General features: G+C 37.8%; 4 protein-coding genes, 1 long non-coding RNA gene and 2 other non-coding genes across 7 annotated transcripts; 4 read left to right on the forward strand and 3 right to left on the reverse strand.

Annotated features, from left to right (window-relative positions):
• Window positions 1-2631: 2631 nt before the first annotated feature.
• LOC133741931 (uncharacterized) lies at window positions 2632-5207 on the reverse strand. Its single transcript, XR_009862248.1, has 3 exons — window positions 4883-5207; window positions 4131-4206; window positions 2632-2878 (listed from the first exon to the last, which is right to left on the reverse strand). It is a non-coding gene; the product is annotated as an uncharacterized LOC133741931 (long non-coding RNA).
• An 864-nt stretch (window positions 5208-6071) lies between these two features.
• Window positions 6072-7493, forward strand: LOC133744917 (probable phospholipid-transporting ATPase 4). Its single transcript, XM_062172943.1, has 3 exons — window positions 6072-6345; window positions 6993-7091; window positions 7272-7493. Exons 1-3 carry the CDS (start codon window positions 6262-6264, stop codon window positions 7491-7493), a joined length of 405 nt encoding a protein of 134 aa, XP_062028927.1. The 5' UTR covers window positions 6072-6261.
• A 1115-nt stretch (window positions 7494-8608) lies between these two features.
• On the reverse strand, window positions 8609-9265 carry LOC133742743 (non-specific lipid-transfer protein 3-like). Its single transcript, XM_062170419.1, has 2 exons — window positions 8852-9265; window positions 8609-8752 (listed from the first exon to the last, which is right to left on the reverse strand). Exons 1-2 carry the CDS (start codon window positions 9184-9186, stop codon window positions 8740-8742), a joined length of 348 nt encoding a protein of 115 aa, XP_062026403.1. The 5' UTR covers window positions 9187-9265; the 3' UTR covers window positions 8609-8739.
• A 135-nt stretch (window positions 9266-9400) lies between these two features.
• Window positions 9401-11771, forward strand: LOC133744918 (uncharacterized). Its single transcript, XM_062172944.1, has 4 exons — window positions 9401-9549; window positions 9734-10022; window positions 11039-11158; window positions 11325-11771. The coding sequence occupies exons 1-4, from the start codon at window positions 9401-9403 to the stop codon at window positions 11397-11399; spliced, it is 633 nt and encodes a 210-aa protein (XP_062028928.1). The 3' UTR covers window positions 11400-11771.
• LOC133744919 (RING-H2 finger protein ATL22-like) lies at window positions 11569-15064 on the reverse strand. Its single transcript, XM_062172945.1, has 4 exons — window positions 14989-15064; window positions 13883-14441; window positions 13263-13525; window positions 11569-11699 (listed from the first exon to the last, which is right to left on the reverse strand). Exons 1-4 carry the CDS (start codon window positions 15062-15064, stop codon window positions 11569-11571), a joined length of 1029 nt encoding a protein of 342 aa, XP_062028929.1.
• On the forward strand, window positions 11583-11644 carry LOC133707576 (small nucleolar RNA snoR101). Its single transcript, XR_009845191.1, has one exon. It is a non-coding gene; the product is annotated as a small nucleolar RNA snoR101 (small nucleolar RNA).
• On the forward strand, window positions 11802-11863 carry LOC133707577 (small nucleolar RNA snoR101). The gene has a single exon (XR_009845192.1). It is a non-coding gene; the product is annotated as a small nucleolar RNA snoR101 (small nucleolar RNA).
• Window positions 15065-15652: the final 588 nt, after the last annotated feature.

Genomic DNA, 15652 nt, shown 5'->3' on the forward strand with positions numbered 1-15652 from the left:
GATGTGCCTTTATTTGGCCCAAAATGGCACTCGAGCCGCCCAAAAACCTCTAAGTTTTGATTGAAATATAGCACCAGATTGATAATCACACAACCAAATGAGTAGTTGTTTCCGTTGTGTAAATGACCATTGCCTAGCATGTTACTTTGGTCGATATTATAGCGGGAACTTTTCCCTCTTTGAAACCTTAGCTGAGGTTTAAGTTGTTCACAATCAGACAACAAAACTTCGTCTTTATGTTGTCTGATTCATAAAGCAAAAATTAAAAGCCCGCCTTTGACAACTTAATTAGCTAGCTAGGTTTATTGGATTTGTTGTCTCCCCGTCAAGACTTTATCAAAACAGCTGTTTCCTCTCCTCATCGAGCAGCTCTCAACCATTTTGCTAAGTTGCCAAACAAAATCACGCTCGGCGCGCGGTTTGTTCCTTCTCCTATTCAATTCAGAGTTTCAGTCTCAGCTTAGGGTTTTGATTCGACCTCCGATTTCGCTATGCCTTTTCCGATAGAGAAACAGAGAGATCTGCTGGGCTCGGAGCTTAGCGCGATCGGCAATGGGAGTTCCAGCTTTCTACAGATGGCTAGCGGAGAAGTATCCACTCGTCGTCGTCGATGTGGTAGAAGAAGAACCGGTTGTAATCGGCGACGTTTCGATTCCGGTCCACACCAGTAAGCCAAATCCTAACGGCGAGTATGACAATCTGTACCTCGATATGAATGGGATTATTCTCAACATCATCAAAAACCATCAATCTCTCATCAAAACACCATGGGTCTCTCATCAAAACACCTTCTGTTATCAAACACATCTAGATTAGGGTTCGATTGCACTCATCGATTAAGATTTCGATCCCTCTTCTTGTTCATGTCTATCTCTCCGAAGCCAACCTATTTCCTCTCTCATCTCCTCTCACCTGCAAACCAAAAAGGAAGAAGCTCGAAGTTTTGATTCTGAGCAACATCATCACGAAGGTAATTCCCTTTTCTCCTTCTCTAGATTTGGTCTTCGTTATTTTGCTGAGAGAGAGATAGAGAGGTGTTTGTTTGTTTTCAGTTGTTTGCTCGATCTGTGTAGAAAAGAGAGGGGGAGGGGGGCTAGGATTGTTTGCTCGATCGTACATGAAGATTTTTTTGTTGGTCTTCTCATTCTCTGGTGGAAAGAAATTTGGTTTTTTGGCTTTTGGTATTTGACAATTTATGACTTCTTTAATGTTTTGTTGGCATGCTTTTCTGATTTCATTTTTTGGGCTATTTGGGATTTGCAGGATTGTGCTTGGTAATGGCTGCGATTGTTTTGATTCAGCTCTGAGTTATTGGCTTTGGTTGCATGTCCTGAAAGGGAAGGGAAACAGGTTATGGTTCTGGGCCTACTGCCAAGAATTGGTTCTGGTTATGATGATCTCTGCATATGGTAATTACGTACTGCCTCTCCTCTCTGCTTCGTTTCCTCTTCAGCTCGGAATTCAATTTCTTTCTGATTTTCATCCACTACTATCAGCCATGGAATACCCATTCAATTCAACTTCCAGTGAGCTGCGCTCCTTTTTGTTTCTATAATTAGTTTGCTATAATTTGGTTTTGATTTCCAATTGTTCGCTGTAATTGAAATTTGTTAGGTCTCCACAACAAAAGGCCTTTGCTTTTTCAATTAGAAGCATAAATTCGTCATATAAATGCTGCATGAATTTAGTTTGGATGTGAATTATTTATTACGATGTTCGAATTAAGAATTTCGGATAATATTTAGCTGGATCTAAATTGTCTATAATAGTTTGAAACACATTATGCAAAGCAAATGTGAATTTCATTTCGTTTTCATATCATTTATTTGATTATGGCCTGCTCAATGCTAATCCCCATTTGTGTTTCAGCTGCCTAGACATCCGACGACATTGCACCTGCAATTTCACTCACAGAGAATGCATCAAAGCACTTCAATAAGATGAGATCCAAACATAATGAGGATCTATGCCTGGGAATTGGTGTTAAACAGGGTGGATATTCGGGCATGTTGTATACCATGGACTTCTATAGTAAAGAAAATGCAAGACCAGATGATTCAACCATTGAATATAATGGTTTTAAGATAGGTCAGCCTTCATATTTTCATTCTCTTAGTCAAGTGAGCTTGGACTATTTGTGACACATAATTGATGTGCTATTTGTTATAGTTAGAGTAATGATCGCACTTTATGTACTAATACAAATTGGTTGCCTTTAAATTTGTTGAAAGAGTTTCTATTGTTGAGCTGATATAGTATAGGATTTTGGATAGGGATTAAATTACACAAATGTAATCTGTGAAGAATGTAATTAAATGATAATTCATTATGTTCTAAGTTCTAACAGGTTGATCCAAATGATTGGTTTGTATTCTTTATATCAAATGATTCAAGCACAGACTAGGCTCTTCTTTATATTTTTTTCTTTGTTCATGTTTTAATGCTTATCAATGGTTTGTGTTCTTTGTGTTTCTGTTCAATCTTCTTAGGCTCTTCTTAGCTTTTAGTATTTCTGTTTCCCCAGTTTGTATGCATTTTCTGTTTCTTTGTATTCAGTGTGTGTAAGATCTGGGTGTTTTGTACTAGAGATTTGTCACGCCCCGAATTTTGAATAACAAATTCAAATCCGAAACATGAATTAATACAACTCACAAAAATACAACCTGAATTTTTTTCTCAAAACAACCACACCTCACATCGCTCGATATTACATAAACCAAATCTCAAATTTGTTTATTACAGCACACTCTCACCAAATTATATTGTAAGGCTCAAATGAGCATAACTCACCTCACAATTACAATTGCTGTAAAACTAAAACAAATTCTCTAACCCGCACGATCACCGTCCTGATTCTCCTGACCTGTAGGATTACCCGCTACACAATTTGAATAGTGTACCGGGATTGCAACAACACAAACCCGGTAAGCTTTTGACAGCCCGTATGAGTAAACAAGGAATTGCACGATTTTAAAGTAACAATTCAATTTCAGTATCTCTTAGCATAATAATTGAAGTGCACAACGTCACTTCAAGCATCAATCAACACACGTCTCATCATGACTACACAAAAACAAACAACTGTTTACTCAATATATACTCACAGGCTTATGATTTATTTATATAAATCATCCCATGCAGTATATTATACTTACAGGCTTATGATTAATTATATTAATCACCCCATTCAGTATATCATACTTACAGGCTTATGATTAAATATATTAATCACCCCATTCAGTACGTATATCATACTTACAGGCTTATGATTAAATATATTAATCACCCCATTCAGTACGTATATCATACTTACAGGCTTATGATTAAATATATTAATCATCTCATACCGTATATTATACTCACGTCTCAACATGACTACGCAAAAACAAACAACTATTTACTCAATATATACTCACAGGCTTATGATTTATTTATATAAATCATCCCATGCAGTATATTATACTTACAGGCTTATGATTAATTATATTAATCACCCCATTCAGTATATCATACTTACAGGCTTATGATTAAATATATTAATCACCCCATTCAGTACGTATATCATACTTACAGGCTTATGATTAAATATATTAATCACCCCATTCAGTATGATGGCAGACAGACTAGAGCTCTAACTGAATCGTAGAGTGTCACCTTGGCCAAGGTTCACCCTTACGAAAATATTTGCCTCAAATCACTCGACTCCTCATTTAACTCATCTCAACGACTCAACTATAGCACTTTACTCAATTACTCTTTATCACACTCAACTCAACCTATGAGATAAATTATATCTTCTAGAGAGTAATGCTCGAATTGTAAATCAATCGCATCAATTCCACACTTCACCAAATACCACACATCCAATATATATTCCACGTAAATATATATATACGTAGTCACCCACACAAGAATGACCACTAATACCAACTATAGTTCAAATGCATTTAAAAATCGATAAATTCATTTTTATACTTTAAATACATTTTACTTACCTATGGACCGTAGTCGATCAAGTCCATATAATTTAAAACAAATATTGATTTTCTTAAAACAGTTTTCACAAAATCACTATAGAATTCAATCACTGAATTTCGGTTCGTAAATGAACCATGTGCGATTTTACTCACCTCGATATTCCCGCTGCGTCTTCAATTCAACACAATACACACCGAAATCGCTCACCCAAGGGAGACCGTCAATCACCTAATCACACATGACCTTAACTTAGCCAATAACTCAAAAACATATTCAAACGACAATCCAACGGTCGGATCGAAATTAAATGATGATCCAACGGTCGGATCCTCACGGATAGCCCTTAGGATCACCCTCCAAAAATCATCACGAAGATCCAACGGTCGGATCTTTCTGAATCATCCTTACTAACATCTTCACAAATTTATACGAAAATCCGACGGACGGATTCTCACGAATCGCCTCCCTAATCACTGTTTTGCATTTATACTAAGATCCAACGGTCGGATCTTCGCCCATGACCACACAAAGCCACTGGGACAGTCATAAGATCATCATATCAAAACTACAAGTCCATCTGACGGTCCTAACTTCACAGATCACAAATCTAACGATCGAAATCGATCGAAACTTAAAAATTCATAACTTAATCATACGATCTCCAAAAATTATGAATTATATATGCACACGATCGTATCGACACGTAGAACACAAAAATGGACAGAAGCTGCCCTTGGAGTGGCCGGAGGTCGCCGGAAACCACCATCACAGTGGCGGCGCCGCCGCCCATCTAAAGTCAAATTTTGACAAAACTCCCAACATCAAAGTCCTTCATCTCAACTCCAATTTCACTTTTCATAACTACACCAAAGTCAGATTATAAGCCAAAAGAGTCGAATTTTACCTCACAACATTTTCAGATCGGATGAACCCTAGTTTCCAAATCGTGCGAATTCGATCACCACAGCTCGATTTGATGCAACCCACCTTAGGATAAATGATCTACATCCTCAGGAGTGCATAATCCCTTCAAGAAAAATGGCAAAAGGTGACCGGAGGAGGGAGAACAATAGTGGCGAAGTGAGGCGATTTCCAACTCGGCTGCACCATGTTCTTCGACTTGCAGAGACCACCACGATGGTTATTTCCCATCGATGTCTTCTTGAAAGTTTTAAAGGACTTCAGGGCGAACGAATTTGATTTTGGAAGCAAGTCGATTAGAGGTCTGTGGAGGGAGATATGGCCGGACAAAGGAGAGCCCAGAAAACGGTGGGGGAAGAGCGATTTTGTCGTTGGCAGTCCCACTTCTCGGTCTCGATTCTTTTTCTCCAGCTCGTTTCAAGTTCGATTGGTTGCCCAGACTTCATGTATAGACCAAGGCGAGCAAAAGCCCTCCAAGAACTCGGCCAAAGGTGGCCGGAGTTGGGAGAACGATGGAGGCGAAAGGAGGAGGCGCGGCTGGGCTCGGGAGAGAACTGGGGAGGGATTTCTGGAATTCTGGAAATTCTGTCCTTGTTTGCAATTTCCGGAAATAGAAATGTATTTATACCAAAATGGAAATATCTTCAAAAATCCATAACTAATTCACACGAACTCCGATTTTCGCGTTCTACATATGCACGAGTTCGTATCGACGAGCTCTACGACTTTCATGAAGGAAATTTTCCCAAATTCCGTAAGCATAAAAAGTCAACTTTTCACGAGCCCCTAACTTATGTTCGTTTTCGAATAAAACTTGTTTGAACTAATTCCACAACTTCTCCAAGCTTCGTACTCGCTCCTACTATCGTGAAATCATTTCTAAAAATCCATGGAATTTAATTTGGATTTTTTCGGGGTATTACAAGATTGGTTTTTGAGCTTGAAAGTTCTTTTTGTGTTCTGGGTTTAACAATTTTTTGCCTAGTTGATATCTAGATATAACAAACATTTCTTTGGACTCTGACTCTGCAATATTTCATCCCCTCTCTCAACCCCCCCCAAAGCATCCTAAACAGGGGGAGAGGAAAGCATGGATTTTTGATCTTTTTTATCTTTATTAATCTTATTCCCTTTAACTCCCATAAGTCATTCCTTTATCTACATCCACAGCATCATTTTCGATTGACTGTCAAAGAATGGAAGAATTTATGAGGAAGCTAGTACCAAGCATTTGAATGAATATGGAGAAGCTGGGTTGCGTACGTTGACGCTTGCTTATAAAAAGCTTGAGGAGTCTGAGTATTCTGCTTGGAACAATGAATTTCAAAAGCAAAATCATCTATCGGGGCTGATAGGGAGGTGATGCTCGAGCGAGTAGCAGAGAAGATGGAAAAAGACTTGATCATGGTTGGTGCTACAGCTGTGGAGGACAAATTGCAAAAAAGGGTAAGATAATTAAGCTTCTTATTACAGTAGTAAATAAGGAACTGCAATCAACATAGGGTTTGTCTCTAACCATTTAAGTAGAAAGCACTAACGTGAATAATAATAAAGCTACATTTCCCCCTTCTTTTTAAATCTTTTTAAAATTTATACACATGTAACATCATTTCTTATTGTTTTTATTTATTTAAAAAGATTGCAATAATGGAGGACAAGAGCCAAAAAAATTATTTACTCTAATAAATGTGGACCAAAACCTAATAATATTTGAAAAGGTAAACAAGTAGTTGCATAAAGTTGATTGTTCTTTTATACTTTTTATGTCTTTCATTGGCTAGGTTCAGTTAATAGTGCATGTAATTGAGCCATATTAGGAGTTACGGGCACATTAGTACTCCTAGTAACAGAGATACTACAATGACATGTGGTGCTTCGTTGGAATTGTTACCTGACTATGAACAGATAGTGTGTCTGTCTGTGTGTGTGTGGGTGGAGGGTCATCTGGGTCTGTATTTATATAACATATAATAGCTTACATGTGATAATGTTTGTATTACATGTCTAAATGGGAAGCAAGGTATCTGTGGTGGAAGCAAGAACCAGTTTCTCATTTTACAGTGAATCTCATGATAGTTCGTAATTGCTTGCAGGCTGTGATGGCCAGTGACTTTGCTATTGCCCAGTTTCAGTTTTTGGAGAGACTTTTGGTTGTCCATGGACATTGGTGCTATAAAAGGATTGCTCAGATGGTAATATCAGTATGCTCATCTAGTACTTTATTGTCACAGATTTGTTAAAATGCCACTTGCTTGTGCTTGTATGTTGTATGCTGTATACTTGCACATGCTTAGGAACACGAGAGCATGTGTCTACTTAGTCTTCTTTTTTGAACTTCATCCACTTGTTGATGGAAATATTTTGCTTTTCAGATTTGCTACTTCTACAAAAATATAGCATTTGGTCTGGTACATGCTACTTTGAGGCATTCACCGGATATTCAGGGTAATCAATATATGATGACTGGTACATGCTATCGTTCAATGTTATTCTTACCTCATTGCCTGTGTGTTGCATTCTGCTTTTTTCTCCTTATTTCTTGTTTGATTCTACGCAGGTTGATGCTGCTGCTTCCAAGAATACTTCAACCATGACAAAGTCCTCTTCATCATCTCAACCCAATAATGGATCACAGATCTCTAAAGAGCTGGTCAAGGCACATCAATACCGAGCTATTTATTTGACTTTTCACTTCATTCATTTGCTTGTGTTTAGGGCATGCACTAGAATGCTTTTCTTGTGTAAAATGTTGGTTTCAATGATTGGGAAATGCACCCCTTTTGCTTTTGAAGTTTAAAGTATTGGTTATATGAATCATTTGATGGTTTGGAATGTTTGTATTTGATAGAGTGCTGTTCATTTGGTAAATGGACCAAATGAATGCACAATCTAATTCAGGAATGGAATGTTCAAATGATCACACAACAGATTAGATATAATGATAACTGCCTGTTGTCTAAATGGCCAAAAAGGGGACAAAAACACATTGTAATCAATCATATCACACATCGGTTTTTAACGAATCAGTGTCTTCTGATTTATACTCAGACAACAGAATTAATTGAACTTTGTTGTCTTAAAAGTTAATCACACAACAGAACCAATTGAACTCTGTTGTCCTAAAGTTTATCACACAACAGATATAGTCCAAGAACTGAAGTTTGAAGATCAATCAGACAACAGACAAAATAAAAAAATGTTGTCTGAAACGCTAAACATACAACAGCTTAAAACTGGCACTGTTGTCTGAAGACAGTGCCTCAACTGCTGCGCAGCTGCGCTTCGCATTTGTCGAGCCATCTGCCGAGCTATCACACAATAGTTATAACACATACCTGTTGTCTGTGTGTTTATCACACAACTGTGTTCCACCGTTGTCTGATTTTTCATCAGACAACGGCTCACTCTACAACGGTGGGACTCCAAATCCCACATCGGTTTTCTGCCGTTGTCTGATGCGATTTTTGGTGTAGTGATTAGAATAGAATATGTGATATATTAATCCAACTCATGGGATGATTTCCATTCCATGCCTTTTGTTGCATCGTAAATTTGGGAGTTTATATTTTGCCCTATTTGATTGGAGATTTGGAGTTCACTAAAAGATGGTAAGACCTTGAAAATATTAGTATGGGATGTAAATAATATCAAAATAAGAAATTTAATCTTGCACAGAGTACTAATTAAACCAGTAAGTATTATTCTCATTGCAATATCTTTGTTAAAGTATTGTCATACATATTTCAAATTACAGCAACGCCATATTGCTTATTGAAAAGAGCCACATTTATTCATTATTGCCAAACTCTGGCCAAACTGTGAAACTCCTTGCCTTAAACCCTACATCTTGATCCTGTAACAAGAAGCCAAACCAATCATCAGTATTTTCTTTTGATAACAGAATTAACAAAATGATAGAACACATGATTAACAGAGAGGGTTATGGTGTTACTTAGAACAATCCATGTCGCCGGAGATGGTCGGAATCTTCAAGGTGGTGCCACAAACACTGGGGAGAGCAGCAAATCGAGGCAAATCTAAAGGCGTCAACAGCACTGTGGCCTTGATGCACTCACATTCATCCTTGACATTCTGCAACCCGCTGAGTGTTGTGAGACCGTCGCAGCAAGCCTTGGATGGGCTGTCCTCGCGGCCCGGGTTCTGCACCAGGTAAGGAAGGCAGGGATCTAATGTCCTGAGGATTGGCGCACACTCGGGTGCACCCATGGCGGACTCGGAGACAAGTACGATCACCAAGAAGACTACGATCTTGGTTAGGTGAGACATGTTTGGCCTGATTCGTTCTAAGGTTTACAAGTTGATTCGAGCTGATGATCGAAGTAGCTAGCTAAGATTGGTGGGTGTGCTGTGTTGCAATGGTAGAAGCTTATATAGAAATGTTGAGACCACAGACTTGATTATCATGTCAATCCCATGCTCCGAGTATAGGGATTATTGTTAAGACCAGAGACTTGTATTTTATGCAGATAAATGTTCTTTCATGGCTGGAATTTTGGGGTCACACTCTTCAGTCTTCATGATTCATGCTCATGAAAAGAAAGAGAAGCAAGTGATACGAGAGAAGTTGAACTACATTAATTTGGTCTGTTTCAGTTTGGGCCCAAAGGCTTTACACGGCCGAGTTAGAAGGTCTATTATCTAATATCTACACAACAGAGCAACAGTGAAAATAGAACCTTTTTTGTTGCAATTGTTTTATTTTTTTAACAATCCACATCCGCTCCTCTTTCTATTTTTCATGAGTGTTTTGGTGCAAATTATATATATATAAAAGTAAAATGAGAATGGTACTGTTCAATGAACAGTAATACAGTGCCGTGACTCTTTTGCCCTTCCATTCTCTGCCTTTTTACTTGAGTACCTCAGACAGGTGTTCGTCTCCTGTGGGACTCCGCGTGGCTCTGTTTCTTTGCTGCACGAACAGAGAGCATAGAGAGTTCAAGAACGATCGAGAGAGAGAGAGAGGTGATATTCAGAGGCTTTGCGTCTTTGTTCCAGAGAAGTACAGAGAGGTGAAGAACAACAATAGGGAGAGAAGACCCATTTCAATTCGATCCGTTTCGACTTCCGCTAAGCTACGCTCTCTTTGGTTATGTTTTCAGGTATTTTGACCCATTTCAATTCGATCACTTTCGGTGTTTTTTTTTTCATGTCGTCAGGTTTTTTGATTGATTTTCCAGTTTTGAGCCTTCATGCAGCTGTAATGTTTTGTTGCAGTTTTTTTGTTTTTGTTCAGTCTCGGTTGAATCAGACTTCAAACTTAATTTGTCGTTATAATGTTGAAACCAGCTGTAATGGATTTTGGTATGAGGAAGAGCGTAATGGATTCAGTACCTGCATGTTTTGCCTTTCGTGAATTCTTATATACTCAATTGTGTTATCCTGTTTTTAGAAATAATGAAAATTGTAATGCAGATGGTGATGGGAGTCTGAATGAAAGTGATCAGAAAAGGCTACGTCCTCCAGGTAGTTCCAAAACATTCAATCTTGAAACTAGCTGTGTTGCAAAAATTCCCATGAATTGAGCATTTCCTTTTTTTCATATTTCTGATATTTTCAGCACCTTTCTTATTTGTAGTCCTATTTAGAGTGAGAAGCCACTAGCAATCTACTCCAGAAGCAAGGTAACTCTCTTTGATACCTGCTCATACCTATTTGATGGCGTATCCTCCAGAAGCAACGTAATTCTCTTTCCCTATTGGTGACCACTTTTTCCTTATGTTGTCAGAAATGTTCAAGATTTGAATGTTCAAGCTTTGTGAACCTTTTTTAGGTTATGATGGCTGCTTTGGTATAGACTAGGGTTTGAAGATTTCCCAGGGTTATTTCTTTTTTAAGTTAATGATGCTTCTTTAATGTGATTGCAGCTTATCAATACAAGCATAAGCTAAAACTTTGCAGAACCCTTTAAATGGCTTTCGTGTTGTTTTGGAAGTTTATGGAAGTTTTAATTGGTTCTTTCAATTGGTTATGCTTAATTGACCCAACTATTTGTCATTCTTCATTTTGTAGTCAGTTTCATTTAGTGGACCTATTGCAATGGAAGTATTTAACTTGCATATATGCTTCTGCACATGTTATGTTACACTTCTTAATTAGATCCTTTTTCATTTTCCAGTCATGCATCAAAGTTGCAATGGACTTTGTCTCACCTGAAAATATCGGCGAGTGCTTTCACTTGACAGAAGCATTCCGCACACTTCCGGAAAATCATAGGGCTAAAGCGGACAAATTGGAGGTATATCTTCTTTCACATTATAAGAGACTGTCAATGTGGTAATCAGCATGTTGTTTTTCTTTTTGATACTGTTGTTTTGTTGTAAAGCCTATTTAAACATGCTATCTGCATTCTGAGTCCAATACTTTTCTGTTCCGTTTAATTTCCTCTCTAAATGAAATCACAGGAACTGGGGAGTTTGGTTTCTCTGAAATGGCATTGGCTGAATCATACGCTGAACAAATGGATTTACCAGAGTTAGGTTATGAATATCGAGCCATCGTTGGGATACCTTCAGAGCAGTTTAAACATCTTATCATACATCTGCACTACTTTGAGGATCTGGTACTTACATCTGCACTACATTCAATTTGGAGTTTATAATATTTCCAGGTAAGTTTTTCTAAGTAAAGAGACCAAAGGTTAAAACACTATTGCAGATGATGCTTTACACTTGATCTCTGAACTTTAGGTAAGTTCAATGTTGACAAGCTATTAACTGATGCAATTTTATTTGTATATCTTTTCACACTTTCCTCTTTATTAGTAGCACAGGGGAAAACTGTGAATTTTTCAAAATTTTGTAACATTGTTAAAACACAATTGCATCCTTTCAAAAAAAAAAAAAAAAAAAAAAAAACACTCACACACAATTGCATATGATGGTTTACACTTGATATCTCAACTTGAGGTAAGTTCAATGCTGACAAGCGTTTAACAGGTGCAATTTTCTGTATATATCTATTCATAACTTTGCTCTTTGTGGTTTGAGTACTGTATGTCTCTATGCTGGAAATATAAAAGCAGAGGCAAGGGTTTTTGGGGGGTCAGGGTTGAGCTTATATCTACCCCAGTTTCTTAGCTGTGTTGCTTCACAGGTTTGTCCCACATTTTTCATTCTTTGGTTTTTCCCTTAAAATGTCAATGATCATACAAGTCTTCCCTCCAGACAAAATTGTTGTGAGATTTTCAGGTTAGATTTCAGGATGTGAACTTTTGCCATGTCTGTTTTGAGGAGAACATGTTCATTTTCATTGTATTACTATCATTTATGGTAGTAAGAAGAAAAACAGAATATGGGTTACTGTAGTTATGAACAGTAACTCCCTTAGGAACAGAGTGTTTCTAATTTCCAAACCGGTAAGAATAGCTTATGAACAGTACTCCGCTTCGGAATAGTGTGCTTCTAATTCTAGACTTCTACTCTGACCTCTATTTTTCTTCTTACAGTTTTTAAGAAAAGTAGAAAGAAAGTTACTTCGAGTCTAACCTCCAAACCTGAGTGAGCATGTTACAATCAATGAATCCACAGATCTTTTATTCGATAGTAAAGAGATCCAAACCTGTTTGTTGCAATATAAGGTCTATAGTTTTAGTGAGGATATGATTATGTAAAGCTTTATCCTTTTTTATTTTTTGATAGGTTTTGGGATTTGGTTTGTTCATACCTAAGAAGATAAACAAACTGTAATGAACTACTTCTAGATTGTTTGTATAATTCCTTTTTTTTTTTTTTTTGTTGACACATTTCTTGCATCTTCTGCTGGGATTCTGTATTTACAGTCCATGGATCGGCAGATGAGTCCGCTTTAGTTGAAGATGCATTTCAGTCTACCAGTGAATTAGATCAGTGCTAAACCCCCATTGTAGAAACCTGATACTAGCTTGGTTAAAATACCATTCTTTCTCTTTACGAGCTTCATTAAAATAACAGTTGTTGTAACGTGTAAAATTATAATTGTATTATATTATATAGATCATGATTTGAGGGGGGGGGGGGGGGGGAAAATTAAACCCGCAGCATCGCGCGGGAGAAGTAGGGGGGGGGGGGGGAAATTAAACCCGCAGCATCGCGCGGGAGAAGTAGCTAGTGTGCATGAAAATAGGAAATAGTAAAAAGGGGTGTCGTTGGAGGACTTATATTTTCAGCTAGCCCTCTGACGGATGTCGACACAGAGGGCACGTCGGATTCTTTCTAAGCCACTCGTAATGACGGACCCATAACTAGTTCGGTTAGTAGGGAGGAGAGTGGGGAGTTCTTGTCCACCACCGGTCATTCCCGTAGTTTGTAGTTTGGTTTGTTTTTGATTGAATAAAGGAATTTTCTTCTCAAAAAAAAAAAAACTAGCATGAAAATAATGGTTGCAGTCAGGTATGGTTCGTATTGTTTCCTTGGGCTGGTACTCGCACAAACATATCGCACAAGTCTTATCATCGGGCTCAGGCAACTCCAAGCTCTCATCTAGTTGGATCTTGGGATACGACTCAATTGTTGGACCATCAAGCCCAACTATGACTCGGGGAGGTTGTACTTGTTGATCAACTGCGGTGGATAATTCTGTGATGGACTGTCGCCGGTGGAGTCCATCTCGCGCTCTCCCTACGTCCCTACCCGGTCACAAACATAAAGCCCAAGCCCAAGAATGCACAATATCCCTGGTATTCCGACACCTATCATTATGCCATACTTTGCTCATCTTGAGAGACCTGAAAGTACTGATTTTGCAATGTTCCATCAATTAGTACTTCACGGTCAAGTAACTGTAGTATTAGAGAAACTCTGCTTCCAACATGACTTGTGTTGTAAGCTAGGAGTTTATAATTTTATATTGTCAATAATTTATTTTAATTAACAGTCTGACAATATACCATATCACATAAAAACACAAAAAATATGCCAAAACGTACTGGTGTGTGAATAACTGGAGCACCGAACTTGCGAACCTGTAACATTCTCAAACTTACAACGTGGACCGGCCTCCTGCTTCACAAGAACGACAATCAGGCTTGTTCCATGACAAACGAATATCAAGGACGTCATTAAGATCTCTCCACTGAAATGAATATATTGGAACCAAAGCTGTGGAGATGATAGAGCAAGGATACCATGACGTTGGCCAATCTGATGTAGGCACAAGAAAGACCTTGTAGTAGTCACTGCTGAGGCAAGAGATGGATGCAGCCAACGTTCCATCTTTAGCTGAGCAGTTGAGGAACGTGTAGTTTCTGGTGTCAGTCCAGAATGTTAAGGGTGAATCAGTGAGGTTGAAGTGGTCACCGTTGAGGAACCTTTTTGGGAGGCAGTTCTCAGGGTCGTTGATCGTTACGATTTGTTCTTTGTAGTTGATGTTTTGGACAATGAAGTTCCCGGAAGATGGGAGAGTGAGGATGGTTTGCTTTTGGTTATTGCATGAGAGATCAAACCCTGCATACCCACAGCTTGAGAGTTGTCGATTTGCTAGTCGGAAAGGCAATTGAATGGATGGGCTGTGGGAAGTGCATGCCAATCGAGGGCATGTGGCAGCTGTTATGTGAGGAAGGAAGAAGAACGAGAACAAGAACAAGGTGATGATGATGAAAATTTCCCAGGCATGCAGCCATACGAGCTAATAGGCTGTGAATTAATTAGACTAGTATTTTTTTTTTTTTTTTTGAGAATGTAATTAGGCTAGTATTAATTTGGATAATGAGTCTAAATTACAGGTCTCTCAAGACTGTGACAAGGATTTGGTTAATGACCGGCCTATCATGACTGTGACAATAAAGACCAAATATACTGATTATTATTGACAATCATACTATTGAGTTATATTAAAATTAGGGATCAGAAAATGACAATTAAGTAAAATATGATAATAGATCAAGCTCTATATATATAGTGATGCCAAAGAAGATGATGATGACATGAAAACATTGATCAGGAGACATACTTTGCATGGGTTTGTTTGTTTATATAATAAAGCCGTCTAACTGTAATATTATTACAAAAGAAAATAATAAATAATTATAAAGAAAATAGCAAAGTACGGCTTGTTTCTAGTCAATGTTAAAGGAGTCGAGTCATGATTTACCAATTACATGCAAATTAGACTTTAGGGCTAGTTCATTGTTATAACTTATGTGTTTCATATACTCATTTACCGCCATTTAATTTCTTGTGCCACAAATTGACGATTTATTTTATATATGTAATGTTTCATTTCATGAATTCTTGCCAATTAATAATAACATTTGGAAAAAAAAAAAACCTAGTCAATTAAACTAAGGAGAATATCACAAATGGTCACTCAACTTTTACATATTCGACACTTTGGTCACTCACCTTTTAAATATATCACTTTGGTCACTCAACTTTAACTTTGTTATTCACTTTAGTCACTTCGTTAATTTTTTTTCATTAAAAAAAATTTATTTGTCACAATATTAATGATATTTAAAATTGAGAAATATGTATTAGAATGATTGGGAGAAGTGATCAAAGTGAGATAAAATGCCCATTGGGTGACTAAAGTGATTGACAATGTAATAGTTGAGTGACCAAAGTGATATATTTGAAATTAACTAGAGTGATCAAAGTGTCGAATGAGTCATAGTTGAGTGACCACTTGTGGAATTCTCCATAAACTATATCCTTAAATAGGGAGGCCGGCTGGGAATCAATCACCTACGTACGGCACCATTCCATTCACCGATAACTAAGAAACCCTGGCTTGCACGCTCTGGTTGAGATTTATA

Source organism: Rosa rugosa, chromosome 4 (genome assembly GCF_958449725.1).
Source record: "Rosa rugosa chromosome 4, drRosRugo1.1, whole genome shotgun sequence".
Taxonomy (NCBI): Eukaryota; Viridiplantae; Streptophyta; class Magnoliopsida; order Rosales; family Rosaceae; genus Rosa; species Rosa rugosa.